This window comes from Phaethon aethereus, assembly GCF_964289735.1.
Source record: "Phaethon aethereus genome assembly, chromosome: 4".
NCBI classification, from domain to species: Eukaryota; Metazoa; Chordata; class Aves; order Phaethontiformes; family Phaethontidae; genus Phaethon; species Phaethon aethereus.
Window position 1 is genome coordinate 58,501,567 of NC_138578.1, and position 16,056 is coordinate 58,517,622.

The 16,056-nt window shown below is 46.6% G+C and overlaps 1 protein-coding gene across 1 annotated transcript in view; it reads right to left on the reverse strand.

The window, feature by feature from the left end:
* The window catches only part of LIMCH1 (LIM and calponin homology domains 1), a gene marked incomplete at its 3' end in the record, with an annotated part of 179,280 nt that extends 174,946 nt beyond the window's left edge, over positions 1–4,334 (reverse strand). Inside the window, exon 1 of the mRNA XM_081999459.1 lies at positions 3,388–4,334. Coding sequence (XP_081855585.1) covers positions 3,388–3,483 — 96 coding nt within the window. The 5' untranslated portion in view covers positions 3,484–4,334. The remainder of the gene's footprint in view (positions 1–3,387) is intronic.
* Positions 4,335–16,056: the final 11,722 nt, after the last annotated feature.

Sequence of the window (16,056 nt, forward strand, 5' to 3'; positions counted from 1 at the left end):
TTTCAACCATCAGTTATTCTAGTTTAAACACACATACAGAGAACCTTGACATTTTAAAATTACAGGCCATTAGATTAAATTAGATTTGTTATTTTGCTGTAGTAACCCACTACGCTTCACAAGGTTGATAGAGTCTTTCAGCGAAACTGAGATGCATTAATTGAAATGAGATACCACACCTTTAATAATGCAGATTGATGTAGCGCTCTCCCAGGGTTTTTCATTTGGTGCCTTTGTTTTAATTCCTCCGAGTGCTACTAATACAGTTCATTTTATCATTAAGAGGGCATTCTTCACTTAAGTAGCATATGCCAAACTAAACTAAACTAATGGGATTGGTTTACTGTTACACAGAGGGAAGCATGGTTGGTATTTATGCAAAATTAAATATGTATGGAAGGCTGAACTCCATTTTCCTACTCAAAGTGACTTGTGATCAAAGCGAGAAGTCCACAAAATTCCAAAAATCTCACCTTCGGCAAGGTACTGATGACACCAAATCTATCACCACGCGAAATACTCTCTTACAAAACACAAACTGTTAAGTGTATAAGGAGACTTCACAGTAAGTCAGAGCTCTGGCCCTTTCCCCCGCTCAGGGGAACACCTCAGTGCTACTGGTTCAGAGCTCCAGGGCAAGACAAGAGGATTATTACGAGGATCCACCCAAACTTCAGTGCAAATTCGACTCCCCCGTCCTGGAGCGTCCAGATTAAGGTAACACTGGCAGAGGAAAAAGATGACTTCTGGCACCCAGAAGACCTGCTCTGGTGAAAGGTCACAGACCCAAGGAGTAAAGACAAGACCCCAAGACCTCTGGACCAGAGGAAGGAAGTGCCTCGATCCTGGCAGCTCTAGACATTTATCACTTCGTGTCTTGGCTCCCATCTGTAAAAAGAGGACAACCGCCCTTTCCAGCCCCACCAGAGGAGAAATGCGCTGCAGACCACAGGGTGGATTCCTGTCAGCGCTACACAATGGTGACAGCGCTCACAGGAGGATTTAAACCAGATGAGAATCCAACCCGCAAGTCACACAATCGTTAGAAATAAAAATGCACAGCAAGCTCAGAGTTTTCAATCTGTCCACCTCTGCTTTAATTTCGTTGCATGGCACTATTTTACAGCCTAAGACAGGTTTTAAACTGTCTCGCACCACTAACACCCTCGCTAGCCTGTCTTCTTGCCATTCTAAATGGTCAGAAGTGAGCTGGAAGACACAACACACTGGACATTTGCTAACCTCCACTAGGCCAAAGAATGGATTGGTGAGGGACAATTACAGAGCCAGCTGAAGCAGATGGGCCTGCTAGCCAGACACAGCATGACCCCTATTTCTGGTTTTCACCCAAATCAGTGGGGCTTGGCACACTGAATGTTGATACCTATAACATTCTTCAATTTCCTATTTTATTTCTTTTTAAGATTTACGTTGCTTTTCAATAACTTTGGACTAGCGTGTCACGTTCTGCATAATTCGCTCAGTCCAAACCATCCAGACTTAGAACAGTGAATGCTGAGCAGATTTTTGGAAGAGATAATAACCCTTATGCTCCAGAGCTTAAAGCCAAACTGGGATTAAAAGGAAAGATAACATGTTAGGCAAATTAAGCCACATTTGCTTCACTGGCAGCTTCTTCCTCCTTTCTCTTAGTAGGAGCATCCATTCTGGGCACTGCTGGAAGGGCAGATGCTTCCTTCTCACACCACAGCCATGGCAATGCTCCAGGCTCCCAACGCACACCCGCAGGCAAGAGGACAGTGGCAATGGTAACAGTACATTACAGCTTTGTCATTCACGCATGAAGCGGATTAAAAAAGCAAAGGAGGAAGCACAAGAAGTTACAGGCAGCTTCCTTTGTACACATGGACCTCTCAGGCCTGCATGGAGGGCACAAGGAGTTAAGAGCCCTTCCACTCTGCTCACTGAGCCCTGGGTCACGCTGAACAGGCACAAGACCTCCTGTCACAGTAAACTGCAGAATAAACTGCCCAAGAGGGAAGTTTCTGCTCTTACACAGGAAGACTTATATTCCCTTAATTGCTATCACGCCTGGAGTGATTGCTGGCAGCTTCGCTACCTGCAGACAATTGCTTCACCACTGAATTCTTGGCTTCATTAGGAGTCAGCAGAACTCACGGTCACAAGGTATTTTATGTACCGTATGCATGGCAGAGTCATGTGCCCCTCTCTTGGTCCTGTACTATACAGAAGGCTATATAGGAACCACCGTACTCATCTTCCCAAGACGACCGGCATTCATATGCACTTCACTTTTCCTCTTCCAGGCTGCATACTCACCTTTCCTTGGCACAAAATCCCTTCTTTTCACATTCCTCACTGTTCTTCTGCCTCTGGTCCTACAGCAGCCAGCCCACTGTGTCAGTGCCAATTCCCTGAAGTCTGACACAGCATTACCTTTCTGGCTGATATTAGACTGAACCATTACAGTCTGAAATTCCCAGGGCTTCAGGGAATCTTAAAGTCAGAACAATTTTAACAGGAGTTTGCCTAACCACTGTCAGAAAACAGAATCCACCCAGGCTTACTAAAAGCTGCAGATTAAATTCAAAGCCTGCAGCTGAAGAGAGCTGTTACCCTGGTATCTGGGTTTATACCACCTTCACGCGTGTTCTGTAGCGGCAATCAGACGAAGAGCTATTTAAAGTGTCTCCATTGTTACACGCCAAAATATTTAACTATTAAATTTCACCCGCCACCTGCCCGTCTCTGCATTTCACGGCAGCCAGCAGCTCTGTCTGTCCTGCCCGGAGAGCCAGACCGAGCGTCTCTCGGTGGCTCGGCCCAGCGACGGCAAAAGGGGCTGCAGGGGGGGTCTCCCGCGGGATACCCCTGCCCCTGGCCCCCTGTGCGCGCCCCTGCGGGCGCTGCCGGCCGGCCCGCCGCTCCGCGCACTGCGGAGCGTTACCTGCGCGGCCGCGGGAACTGGCAGGGCGCGAAGGCGGAGGGTTCCCCAGCAGGGCAGGGGGAGACCTGCTGGGGGACGCGCCCGCTCCGCGCACCTGCGCGGCCCCTGTTTACAGCCGCGCCGTTCATCCCGACGCCGCGGGCGGGGAGGGGAAATGCGATTAAGAGATTAAGTTTGGAAGAGATGCGCGGTGGGGGGGGGGGGGGGAAGGCAAGGGTCCATCCAAAGGCGCGCACGTTGCGCGGGGGCTGGGCAGCGGCTCGGCGGGCCCCGGCCTCTTTCTCCACAACGCGGGGGCGGGGAGCCGGGACAGAGCTCGGCGTGGAATAAAATGCCTGCGGACCCCGCGACCAGGCTGGGGGGGACGGGAGGGTGGGGGGGACACGGACACGGTGTAAGGACACCGAGTGGCCCCGATGGGGTCAGGCGCCCGCAGCCCTGCCATCCCGCGGTCTTACCTCGATCCACTTCTGCGCCTCGGTGAAGGCCAGCTCAGGCTGCGGGGCGTCGGGGGGAGGCTGGCCCTCCCCCAGCTCCAGCTCGGGACTGGCCATCTGCAGGGCCCCGGCGCGCCGCGGCTGCGGCGAGGGAGCAACCGGGCACCGGGCCGCCAGCCCGAGGTGAGCCGCGGCCGCAGCGGGGGGACGCCGGAGGCCGCTGCCGGCCTCTCCCTGCCGCCGGGGAGGGGGGCCGGGGGCGGCGGCGCTCTGCAGCCCGGCTGGCTGCAGCTCGCCTGCGGTAACCTCTCTCTGCCGGTGCCCTGCCGCCTCAGTCCTCCTCCTCCTCCCTCGGCTGCCGCCCCGCCCGCCCCGCCGGCGGAGCCGCGCTGCGCCGAGCTGCCAGCTAAAAATAAAACAGGCGGGCGAAGCCGCTTTGCCTCCAGCCGGGCACCCCTCGGGGCGGGGGGGGGGAGAACGATGGCAAGGCCCTCTCGGCTTTGAGGTGGGGGAGCGGCAGCCGATCCCTCCCTCCCGCAGCCTCCGGAGGGCACACAGCCGCCCGCTGTTGCATTAAACAGCTTAACGTTAATTGATGTTATCGCACGAAGCACCTGAGAGCCTCCAGCCCCCCGGGTCTCCCCCGCCCAGAGCCTCCCACAGGGGCCGTGGGGCTGCCGCCCCACAGGAGCGGAACGCCGGCAGGTGCCTCCGCGGGCACCTCCCTCCTCGGGGGTTGCGGGGTGAGCCTGGCCTTGCGACGGGGTGTGCGGGGCCGCGCAGCACCTGGCGGCTCTTCGCTTCCCCCAAAAGCCAAGCAGGCGCCAAGGTGTGCTTCAAAAACATCGTGCATGAATGCTCTTTCTTTTTTTCTCCCTCCTCTTCTCACGCTGCTGTGCAGACCTGCGCACCTAACTCGCGTCGTGTGCTCAGTCCTAGCTCGGATGCTCTTGAGCCTGCGGTTAATCATAGAAGTTTCTAGAAATAGGGAAGAAAATTTTTTCACAAGGCCTTTTTAATGCCACATCCTAAAAATCTTCACTCACAAGTGTTGGCAAGATGAGCCAGAGTTACGTGCTTGTATTTATTCAAGCCTAGAAAGATATCTGTGTGCTGGAAATGTAGGTACCAGAACATCCACCTACTACTAGGTGGAGTTTGTGAGAGGGGATAGTAACAGGTCACGTTTTCAACTTGTCACAGTTGTCAACAACTTTTGACAGGAAGCAAACTGTAGAATCTCCTTCTCAACATTCCTTTATTTTAGGCATGAATTCACCTCCCTTCAAAACTTGGGGTTTTGAATCTTGTTTGTTGTTATAAATTAGTCAAAGCAAAAAAAATGCTAATTCTTCAAATACATTTGTATCATGTAAGTTCATATATTTAACCCTATTTCCATTCTGGGATTTTGTCTTTATTGTTTTCTACCTTTTGTTTTGGTCTTTTTTTACTGTTTGAAATTTGCTGGAATAACGAAGGGCCTAAAAACAGGAGATGAGCGTATAGGGATTTTTGAGAACTGCAACTAGATGAATGGTAATCTCAAACATTTAAAGATAAACAGTAAGTTTATTTTGAAATATTTATCCTAACACAAACTATTTTCTGATTCTTGTAATATTTAAATAACACCGATGTCTATCAGACCTCAATTAGATTAATTCTCCCGGGGCAGTGGGAGACTAACAATTTAAAATAATTATCCTATCTTGTTTTTTTATTACCATGCGATCTCAAATGTATGATTTCGCAGTCTGGTGAATCTCAACATCACCTCTTGGAGAACTAGAAGAGCTGGAATGGGCTGGGGTAAGCATCATACTACACAGAGCATCTGTTAGAGACTGAGGCCACCACTACATACCTTGTCTTCAACTGAGAGGTGGACATTCGTTTCTCGTTTATACAGTCAGTTTTCATGGATCACTGAAGGCAATGTGCTCTTATACACACTACTATACACACTCTTATACCTACTCTTACATGCAAGCATATATATCTTTTAAAATTTATTAAATCCACACAAAGACACGTGGATGTAGAGCTAGTGCAGCCCTTTAAAGACTGCAGTCTTGTATATAGGAGTGTAAAAGACTCCCTGAATGGCAGCAGAAATCTGGCCACTTCTTTCCTAATCCTAATCCTGAACGAGCTTCCCATTCGGTCAAGTACGAGGCAGCATCCCTACCTCCGTGTTCCCATGGAAACACACTTCTAGCATCAGCCCAGCTTGCTTTTTTCTTTTTTAAACCACCATCTGTGTGGAGAGTCGCAGGGCTTACTCTAAGCCCCTCGAATACCGGTCAGAGGGTTTTCAGCGCTTTTCCTTTCCTTATTACAGCTGCCCTGGCAACTGGTACGGGAGGCAAAATATGAAAACGAGCACCTTAACTCCAGCAAGGTTTTCCTAAGGTCACCCGGCTGCTCCTCACCAGAAACATTACCAGAAACATAGCAATGGAATTTGTAACAGCAACAAAATAGGAGAATTTTTCTTGTAGCTGTTTGCAAAACTCTCTTAAAACAAATGCTTTAGTTTAGCTTCCCTGTTTTTCCTTCCAGTAAAACTCAAGCTAGCGTCTCAGTCGTCCTTATCACCTGCAACAGACTTACATCTGTACGTGTTAGCCAGGGAAAACCTACAGAGGAGCAGACATCAGTGTCGAGCTGTGTATGTTTGTCCAGGTGCGGTCAGCCCTCCTGAAAGCAGACTGTGCCTACGCACCAGTAAAGTAATCGTGCAAAAATGTGTAATATGGTGGTTATAGGAGAAGGTAGAAGCAGAGGAAGGAGGTCTTCTCTGGTTATCAGGGATCTCTCTGCTGCTAATCACGAAAGGAAAAATAGAGGCTTTTAGAAAGATACAGTTTCTAGGAAGATAGAGTGAGGGTTCGGCTTCTATTGTATTAGCTGGCTTGGTCTTCTACCCAATTTAGTTTTCTTTGCTGGGAAGAGGAACTCTCCTATTCCTTTTTGTCTTCAGCATAACATCTAAAATCTTTAAGCCTCTCAAACAGCAGGAGCAGGGGGTTAATAAGGCCTGATTGGTGTGGCGGCAGGCCTGATCGGATCCCGCGGCAGCCGTGAACAGCTTGCATCGAGGGAGCTGTGTCCTGGGCAGCTTCTGTTGCCGAAATGGGTATCCCTGAAGGAACAGGTCCGGTGTTCAAGACCAAGCTCTGTGCAAAACTACTCCTAGATGGCATCTTTGTGCTCTCGCTCCTTTTCCTGGTTGTATTAACCTGGCAATAAGCCCTTTTCTTCAAAGTAGATCTGACACAACGTACTTTCAGTAACATGGGCACCTTCCATTTGGAAAAAATCACTTTCCCCCAAAAAAGCCAACCCAAAAGCATTGCACAAGGAGCAAATGGCTGAAACACCTGAGGATCCTCTATTTCTCTTTTGTTTTATCTGGCTTATTAGTCTTTTCTTTTTAAGCTTTTATAAATGCGCCTTAAACCAGCAAGGCCCCTGGGCTGGTTAAGCAGGGAAGTTATCCTGCTGGCACCAGGGCTTTTCTGCCTCCTTATCTCCTCTGCAATCTGTCAGTCCTGACTGATATCCTCTGGGCAGAGCTGCTTTTCCCCCCAGACCATAATGGTCATAGCTGGGGAAGTTGCACAATCCCAGGTCAGATTTTGGAAAAAATCTGAGCTGAGCCATGAGCGGACTGCTCTGGCTAAAGATCTTGTTGGCTGTTTGCTCAAGGACTTTTATTCATTTCATTGGTTTGCTTGTCCTTCTCGTCCCTTTAACAACCCACTGAATGTCACACAGACAACTTGAAGCCGTCTGATATTTATTTTTAAAATTCTGCTTAGAATTTCTTTGTTCTCTAGAGTATAAAATCGGGGTAGGCACATTCAGCACAGCTCTGTATAACCTCCAGATTATTTCAGAGCTGCTCAGAGATGCAGCATCATGTCATGGGACTCACACCGTTGCAAAGAGCAACCTGGCTGCCTGGTGATGGTGCGGGAGGTGGACAGCCCTGGCATGAAGCATCCTTGGTATTAATCCCTCTCAACAGATATTAGTCCCGCTGGAGAGTTTTTGGAGATTTTTTTACTGGCTAGAGAAGGCAGGTTGTGCACTTTCATAGCTTGTCATGTGTGAGGGGGTGAGCTGAGAGATGGGCTGAGTGAGCGGATGAGAGGAATCCTTACAGCAGCGTCTATCAGGGCGGAGGAGGGTGGTGGAAGAGATCGCCTCCAGAAATTTAGCATTTTCTTCACTGATAAAACTAGATTCGAAGACAGTTCAAGTCTCCGTGACATGCAGACTGTCTTTGAGAGCAGGTTGCTAAAGATATCCACTCAGAAGTAAGAGACAGAAAAACCCTGATTTTGAAAAATGACTGAAAGGAAGACTGTTCCCATTAAAGAAGTTTTTTAATTTATTTTTTTTAAAAACTTACAAGCTAAAAGAAAAAGTAACACCAGAGCTTTAGTTGATTTTAATTCTCGTGAAAGTCAATCAATCTGTGATTGTGAGAGCATGCTGGTTTTTTTCGATCACTCAGATGTTGTGACTTCACATTTTATTTAATCTGGGCATCAGCTGTGGTGCATTTGCAGTGTTCAGCAGTTGGCTGACAGCACCTGTTTGTTTATCCCAGCCATGCTGTCTTCTATCACAGCCACTTTCTCTCTGCTACCACTCGTTCAGCAACATATTGTCAGGCTTGGCATCGATGTTCTGTGCCATTCTGGGAATTACAGGACTGGATGGATTTGCTCTTTCCTTGGAGAAAACCAGTATTATCCCTTCTCACACTGTCCTGGGAGAGTGCAGAGGCCTTTTGTGAAGCAGTTTTTCTCTATTTTGTGATTTTATATTGATTTTTGAAACTTAATACATCAAATTTTCACCTGCTAGCTGAGCACCATTTTGATGTTTTCTTGCTTGCCTGTCTTTGCATTTAATTAAATTTTTAGATTTTAAAACCTGTGACTATCCAGGATCTGACATACTACTACACATGTTGCTATTTAGCTAGCTATAAGCCTAAAGAATCAGAGTGCAGGCAATTCAAAATGAGAGATCACACGCATAAATATTCAGCATCATTTACAAAGCATCATTTCTGGGGTCTTCACCATCCTCCCTGTTCCCTGTGTAACAAAGCCCTGATCAATAACTCCGTGCTTCGAGTGCTGCTGTGCTTTTAGGCGTGGGTTTTTCCCTGCCTGGCCCTCCTTTGTGGCTTTGACACTTGGTCCTGCCTCTCCCGGAGGCGTCCCGACCCCAGGCTGATAGCTCTGCTGATTGCACACCGCAGCTTTCATCCGCAGCCACAGTCGCTTCTCCCGCTCGCCCAAACAACCATTTCCTTCCTTCTTTATATTGTTCTCATCCAGACCTGCCTTTCCTCTGGTATAGGAAATTCCTATATCCAGCCTCCTCTTTAACGAGCATCATCTCCTTTCTCCACCAGCCTGCTTTTCTTCGGCCCAGCCGTAGTCTCCTGTCTCTCAGTTCTGTAAATGCATTCAACTCCGTTCTCTGTCTCCGGTTCCAGGTACTTCTCCCTTCCTCTCATTCACACACAGCAGGTGGAGGGACAACACAACAAATATAAACCATGAAAACCACTGGGAAAGAAGAGCAGGAAGAAGGCTAGGGAAAGGAGAAATACCACAAGTAAGTGTTTCCGAGTTACACAAGGTTAAAAAGACACAAATTGAGTTGATTGAAGACCAATTACGTAAAAAAAGAAGTGGAGGAGTGGTGAAAGGGAAGCAACCCGAAATAAAGAGGTACCAAGGTAAAGGAAAGAATAAACCTGAGCACAAAACCAGTGAACTCGTCAGGCCAGGGAGCATCCTTTCATTCTGTGTTCGTAGCTACCAAGCACAGCAAGCTCCAGCTCCATGCACGTTCTTTCTAGGTCCTCCCATAAAATACATACTGCATTACGAAAGGAAAATGGTCACAAGCACAAACCAGCAACTGAAAGAGGACCCTGAAGGAAAGCATGGCTCTCCCACCCCGGTCTGTACGCCCAGAGCCGCATAGTTCTGCTCTCTGGACAGGTCAGGCTGGGAAAAGGATGTGGCAGGACAACGGGCCTTTCACCAGCTGTTATCAAGGATCTTTTTAGCCCATTAAAACAAAAGCGCAGTCGTGGGGAGCTGATGCTCGTGGGTTTCTGTACCTGCCCCTGTGACGCCCAGTTTCTTTAACGCAAAAGCAACTAACAGCCTTCGCTTCTCTGCTGAGCTGGAAGCAGCACGGAGGGGCAAAGCAGTATTTCCCTTCCAGTTTTCTTCTGAGTTTGACTGCCTTTTGGCTGCTTTCTTACCACCTACTTCATTAAAGAAAGACTGGAAGTGGAAGCAGGATGTTCTTCCAAACACAGCCTGATCCGGAGCAGGAACCTCCACTTCTAGTATGTATCTGTAATAACCTTCCAGCCAATTTTGCACTCTGCTCATTTAAATGCAGCATCTTCCCCCGCTGCCACCCACCCGGTATACATCTTACCCTGTTTCACCATCCTGAGTACATTTTCGAGCAGAGTTACTCATATCTTTCTCAGTGGAGAGCCTGGGAGAGGAGTTTTAGTACCCTCAGGGAGATGTTCCTCAACACCTCTTTCGTAGTGCCATCACCCAGGAAGGGGCTCTTACCCAGAGCAGGTTGTTCAGTGGTCTGCAAACCTTTGCAGCAAGCCATAGCTTCAAACAAGTGCTATTTGGGGGAAGAGAGGAGCTGTTGTGTATAAGGCAGCATGCAATGAAGGCAGTTAGAAACTTTTGCCAAAGTGCTGTCAAATGGAATGGAAATCAAAAACTATATGTAGAAAAAAGATTATTTGGAAACCAAGTCCTAGCTTCCAAAGTAAATTCCCGGGTTCTGAAATTCATTTTCTTGGTGTGTAACAAATTTTATGTAGTGGTGGCATAACCATGTAGTTCACCAAACGGCGTTGTTTTTATTAAACGTGCAAAGGGAATAGCAAAAAACCCTCTCACTGATGTTAGAACAGCTATTTGCTAGGTAGCTGCTTGTGAAAGTTTGAGAAATCTGGGAAAAAACACAACATATTAAGCCTTTGGTTTTAGCAGTGACTTGCATCATCCAGAAAGAACTGGTGAATGGTATCTTCCCTTTTCCTTTCTTAGTAACTTTCCTTGCGGAGCAGATCGAAAGGGAAAACCTGTATCTGGAATTAACACTGGGCTTTATCCAAATTTGTTTGGGATATTAGCTGGTTCACAGCAAATTGGAATGTTCATTTACTCAAGATAAGGGAATAAGGAGCCAAGAGTGGAAAATGGAAAGGAAAAAGAGAAGCAGGGGAAGAAAACAAGAAAAAAAAAAAAAAGACTGATTTCATGCAGTAGGACAATAATATATATTATTCAGCAACATTATAATTTAGTTCCATGACATAGGAATATTAGGTGGGGTTTTTTTTCTCCTATGTATTGAATTTCTAAAGAACAATATTTAGCAGAGGATTGTATTCAACTAGAAGCAAGAGAAAGAAGTGTAGTGTAAGGTATAGGTGAGTTTATTCCCTGAAGGCAGGCTCTCTTGCTCAGCAATCTCCTGTGGCCTGACAGTCCTTGCAGAACAAGATACTCATCAAAGCCTGTGGAGATGCTTTGGTGCAACAGGTACCTGGGACAGACGGCGTCTGTCATGCCATCACAGACATGGATGGTCACATATTCATAAGACTCAGGGTGTCAAAATCAGCCATCAGTCCAAACTCGAAATGAAGGCTATTATGTTTTCTTTATTTTGTTCCACCCACGATTTCACAGGATGGAGTATTGCTTGCAACCCCGCCTAAGTTACTACTGTGAGTTAGGAGGAGCTGTGGGCATCTCCCCCGATAGCAACCTTTCTTATAATTCCCTAAACTGCAAGCACCAACAGGTTGATATGTCTTCGCAGTACTATTTCACCCCTTACACACACCCACCAACTGAAAACTCATTCACTGGAGCTACTGATGGCAGAAAACGTAAATGTAAGTGTATGTGCGACATTTAAGTATTGAAGAAACAAGCAGTACTATGAATATTTGTTGGACCTTCCTATAAACTTTCAGTGCTCCTAGAGAATTACTTCCTCTGCTCTCTTCTGGACCTCTTAGAGATCAAACCTGACCACAGAAGTCCCAGGGAACTTTTCTGAAGGTAGAAGACCCTATCCTGCAAGAGTGTGGGTCCAGCAGAGCCCTCCATGCCTCTCAGGGTTGGAAGCTTTCACATAAGCTTTTCACTCTGCTCTTTCAAACCTAGACGCAAGTTCATTCTGCTCCCAGCTGGTCAGATGTGAGCTAACTCCAAGCCAGTAGTGCCTTTCCTGCAACACTGACCCTGGCTTAACAAACTGGGCTTATGTGCTCAAGCCCAAGTGCCATGGAGCACATTTTGGAGCAGAGTTGGCTCTCTTCCAGCCTGCTTTCGGACTGGATGTGGTGATGTAGTTCTGTCTGTTGGACTGTAGACCATGTTGACAAACTGTCAGGGAAGAGAAGGATATTACACTTTGTTGAATCACTGTCTGAACTGCTAAGTGATTTATTATATGAGAGCTGCCCACCCATACAAAGGTGAAGCTAATGAGATTGCCAAGAAATCACTACTATTGAGTGTACAGCCAAAAAAGTTAATGAGGGCTGCCCTTAAAATAGCAAAATTGGAAAAAAAACCCCTTTAAAGTTATTTTCATAAGTTTTTCATATTATTACTTTTTTAATTATGTCTGTCTTTCTGGCCAGCAAAAGTGTCTGGAGTTTTTCCCAGTTTAGAGGCCCCAGTGCTTGTCTGTGGGCCTCCAAAAGAAGCCCCAAAGGTCAAGAAAACTTCAACTGATCATTCAAGAGAATGGAAAATACTTTCTGGGACCTGATAATCCATGTTACTGAGATGATTGTCAATACCTGTTGACTCTTATTCTCTGGCACTTTTTGGCTGCTGGTGGGACTACATATCACAAGAGCTCCCGATCTAACCAAAGGAAAGGACAAGGAGTCTGTAGGTTGCAGAACTGTAGGTGATCCAACCCAGCACTTTGGAGTGTATCTACATTTTTTCATTAATCATTGTTTTTCAAAAGGACCATATTTACTGAGTGGTTTTTTCTTCTTGGAATATAGTAGTCATTGAATGTCATATTGCATCAATCACTCTATTGATGACCCATGCCCGGGAAACTGGATAGGGATTTTCATAAGACTTTAAAGGATTTAGATGCTCAAATCTCATCAAAATTAATGGGATCAAGCACCTAAGTCCCATTCATGCCTTAAAAAATTCCAGTCCTAAGACATCAGTGACACCGTGTTTGCTTAGCATGCTAGTAGGTCAGCAAAAGATCAAAATGATGGCATGTCTCTAAGACGTTGCAGCTCTAGCATTAAGACAACCTCGTAGAAGTCATAGCTCTAAGTTCAGGTCAGACAGCAGAGGGAACACTAGAGTAATTAATCATTTGGCAAACCTCAGTTCAGCATCAGCCTTTTCTAAAAGACAAGGGGCTTCTAGTTAACTTTAGACACTTTGCGGAATGATGAGTGTTTCAATCAGTTTTCCATGCTGAATTAGACCAATCTATATGCCAAATTTGTGTCTGTGCGCTACTTCCAGACTTTTGCATTAGGCTTAGTTGCAAATCCTTCTCTTTATAAACCGTTTTGCAAGCAGAATGTAGCAAAGATTGTTCTGAAGGAAGGGATGACCAACCTCTGGAGCACCTCATGAGGTTGGTCAGCACCTTACATGCCTCAGTGAAACTGGGAAATCATAAGCCCACCAGGAATAAAGACTCTCAATCCTCATTGGTGAACAAGGCCTGTGGAATCTTCATCCCAGTGGGTAAGGAAAGACATGCAAGTGGTTCTGCTGAGTGGAAGATTTTGCAGCAATGCAGGGTGACTGGGCTATCAACTGTGGGATCTCTTGTAATGTGAAACTCTGTCCTTCTGCTGTCTTGCTAGGACCCAGTGCTGCCTTTGTACTTTGGGGTAGCTGATGTCAACACAGCATTCAGGTGTTCATGATCTACACCCAGAGGAGGGGGACACTTCAGCAAGGAAAATGGAGGCTTATGTTTGGAGAGCATCATATCTCCTTCTAAAGAAACAGTGGCTCTTTAAGGCACATGCTATGGCAATCGGTGGGCATGTCCCAGCATCACCAGGTTGCTCCAGTCTTCCCTTTCGCTTTCCACAGCAGTTTATTTCTTGAGCTGCTGGAACCCTGTGGAGTTGTTGAGTACAGAAAGCAGCAGAAGGCACTGACAGCATCGGAGAACCCAGCCCAAAACCGTCCTGGTGCGCGTGCGCGCGTGCTGGGGGTGCTGTGTTGTGGAGAAGTGTAAGAGCTGTATATACACTCCATTAAGCCTGCCAGTTCTTAGGGCTGCTTCACTGCAAAGACTGTGTGGCTCGTGTTTTCTGAGGGCTTGAAAGCGCTGGGGACTCCGGGAGCCATGCTGGCGGAAGAGTAAGATGTCAAGAAACTCCTCAGCCCTCGGGCAGGTGAGGAGCTGGGAGGGAGGGAGAGAGTCTGCTTTTCCATGTGTAGGATAGGGACCTTTGTTGTTTTTTTACTAATTCTGCTGTATCCCCCCTCGTGAACTTGGCAAGAGCACACAGACTTTCTGGATACACATGTATTTTTCAGTGCTCCAGACTGTGAAACCCACAGAGGAGAGAGAGAGAGACAGGGGTTTTGCAGCCCATCCCAGAGAGGAGGCTGTATAGTGGGGAGAACACATCCTAACCTCCAGAATCCATTTCTCATCTCCCTCTTAAACTTCTGGCCCTTGATGCCTGAATGAAAATTACTTTATTGGAACATTCTGTATTTGAAAGCTTGTGATGATATAAAAGCCACCCTCTGACTGATTTCTTCTTGCAGAAACACCATTCAGAAGTATGGAGGGAGATGTTTACATCAACAGATATCCTTAGTTTATAATACGGTGAGTGATTGCGAAACTTAGGACTGACTTTCCAAACCCGTTTAAGTTCTCAAGTGATCATAATACAGTTAACACATCCTTTACAGAAAACATGCACAAAAATAAGGAAATGAATACTTAAACACGTAATAAATCTTTCACTCTCCACAGAATAAATACACTGTGCTTATCAGGTATAAACCTTGGCCTATTTCTTCGTAATCGTAATCATAAATCTGGCTCAGTTATTGTATACATTCTACTATCTCTGTATTTACTTTTGAAGAATACTGCTGTAAATTTCTGAAAGATAAAGGAATTAATTTTTTTGGTAGATATTTACAAGTTACTAGTTCTGGGTGATAATAGCAGGAGTACTGTTGGATGGGAAGGCATATAATAACAATTTATCTTAAAATTATATAGGCAACTAAAGTTGCATTTGGGATTGGAACAGAATATTGATATACTTGGGCAGGAGTGTTGATCTGCTGGAGGGTAGGAAGGCTCTATGGAGGGATCTGGACAGGCTGGATCGATGGGCCGAGGTCAACTGTATGAGGTTTAACGAGGCCAAGTGCCGGGTCCTGCACTTGGGTCACAACAACCCCAGGCAGCGCTACAGGCTTGGGGAGGAGTGGCTGGAGAGCTGCCTGGTGGAAAAGGACCTGGGGCTGGTGGTTGACAGTCGGCTGAACATGAGCCGGCAGTGTGCCCAGGTGGCCAAGAAGGCCAACAGTGTCCTGGCCTGTACCAGAAATAGTGTGGCCAGCAGGAGCAGGGAAGTGATTGTGCCCCTGTACTCGGTGCTGGTGAGGCCGCACCTCGAATCCTGCGTTCAGTTTTGGGCCCCTCACTACAAGAAGGACGTTGAGGTGCTGGAGCGTGTCCAGAGAAGGGCAACGAAGCTGGTGAGGGGTCTGGAGCACAAGTCTTATGAGGAGCGGCTGAGGGAACTGGGGTTGTTTAGTCTGGAGAAGAGGAGGCTGAGGGGAGACCTTATCGCTCTCTACAACTACCTGAAAGGGGGTTGTGGTGAGGTGGGTGTTGGTCTCTTCTCCCAAGCAACAAGCAATAGGACGAGAGGAAATGGCCTCAAGTTGCACCAGGGGACGTTTAAATTGGATATCAGGAAAAATTTCTTCACTGAAAGTGTTGTCAAGCGTTGGAACAGGCTGCCCAGGGAAGTGGTGGAGTCACCATCGCTGGGGGTGTTTAAAAGACGTGTAGATGTGTTGCTTAGGGCCATGTTTTAGTGGTGGTCTTTTCCAAGCTAAACTATTCTATGATTCTATGATATCGTTTTAACACTCTTTAATATATATATTTTGAAATTATTGAAGAAAGAACATAACATTTTGGAGGCACAATTGAAACAGTTGTGTTAAATACAAATTTACCTTTTGTTACGGTTTAAAAAGGAATGATGTGTTTTTCTCGCTGTGTCAGATGTGTGGGATCTAGGATGTGTGTAACCACTTCTTTCTTTACTTTCAGGCACATGGTGGTTGATGGTGGTGGGGTAGCTCTCCAGCTGTAATAGCTACAAAGCCCACTTTGCTGTAATGTGAGCACTACGCCCGGAGGAGAAGCCAGGCTGTTGGGCTGTCTGTGTGGATTTCACGGAAGGTTTTGACTTTGTGAATCAAGATAATTTGTTGATATGCCCGTAAATTTGATGAACTAACAAGTCTTTTTATGGAGGGTGTTTTCAATCATTGATATTTTTAGAAATGTTTTGTGGTTGCAGAGTTAAGT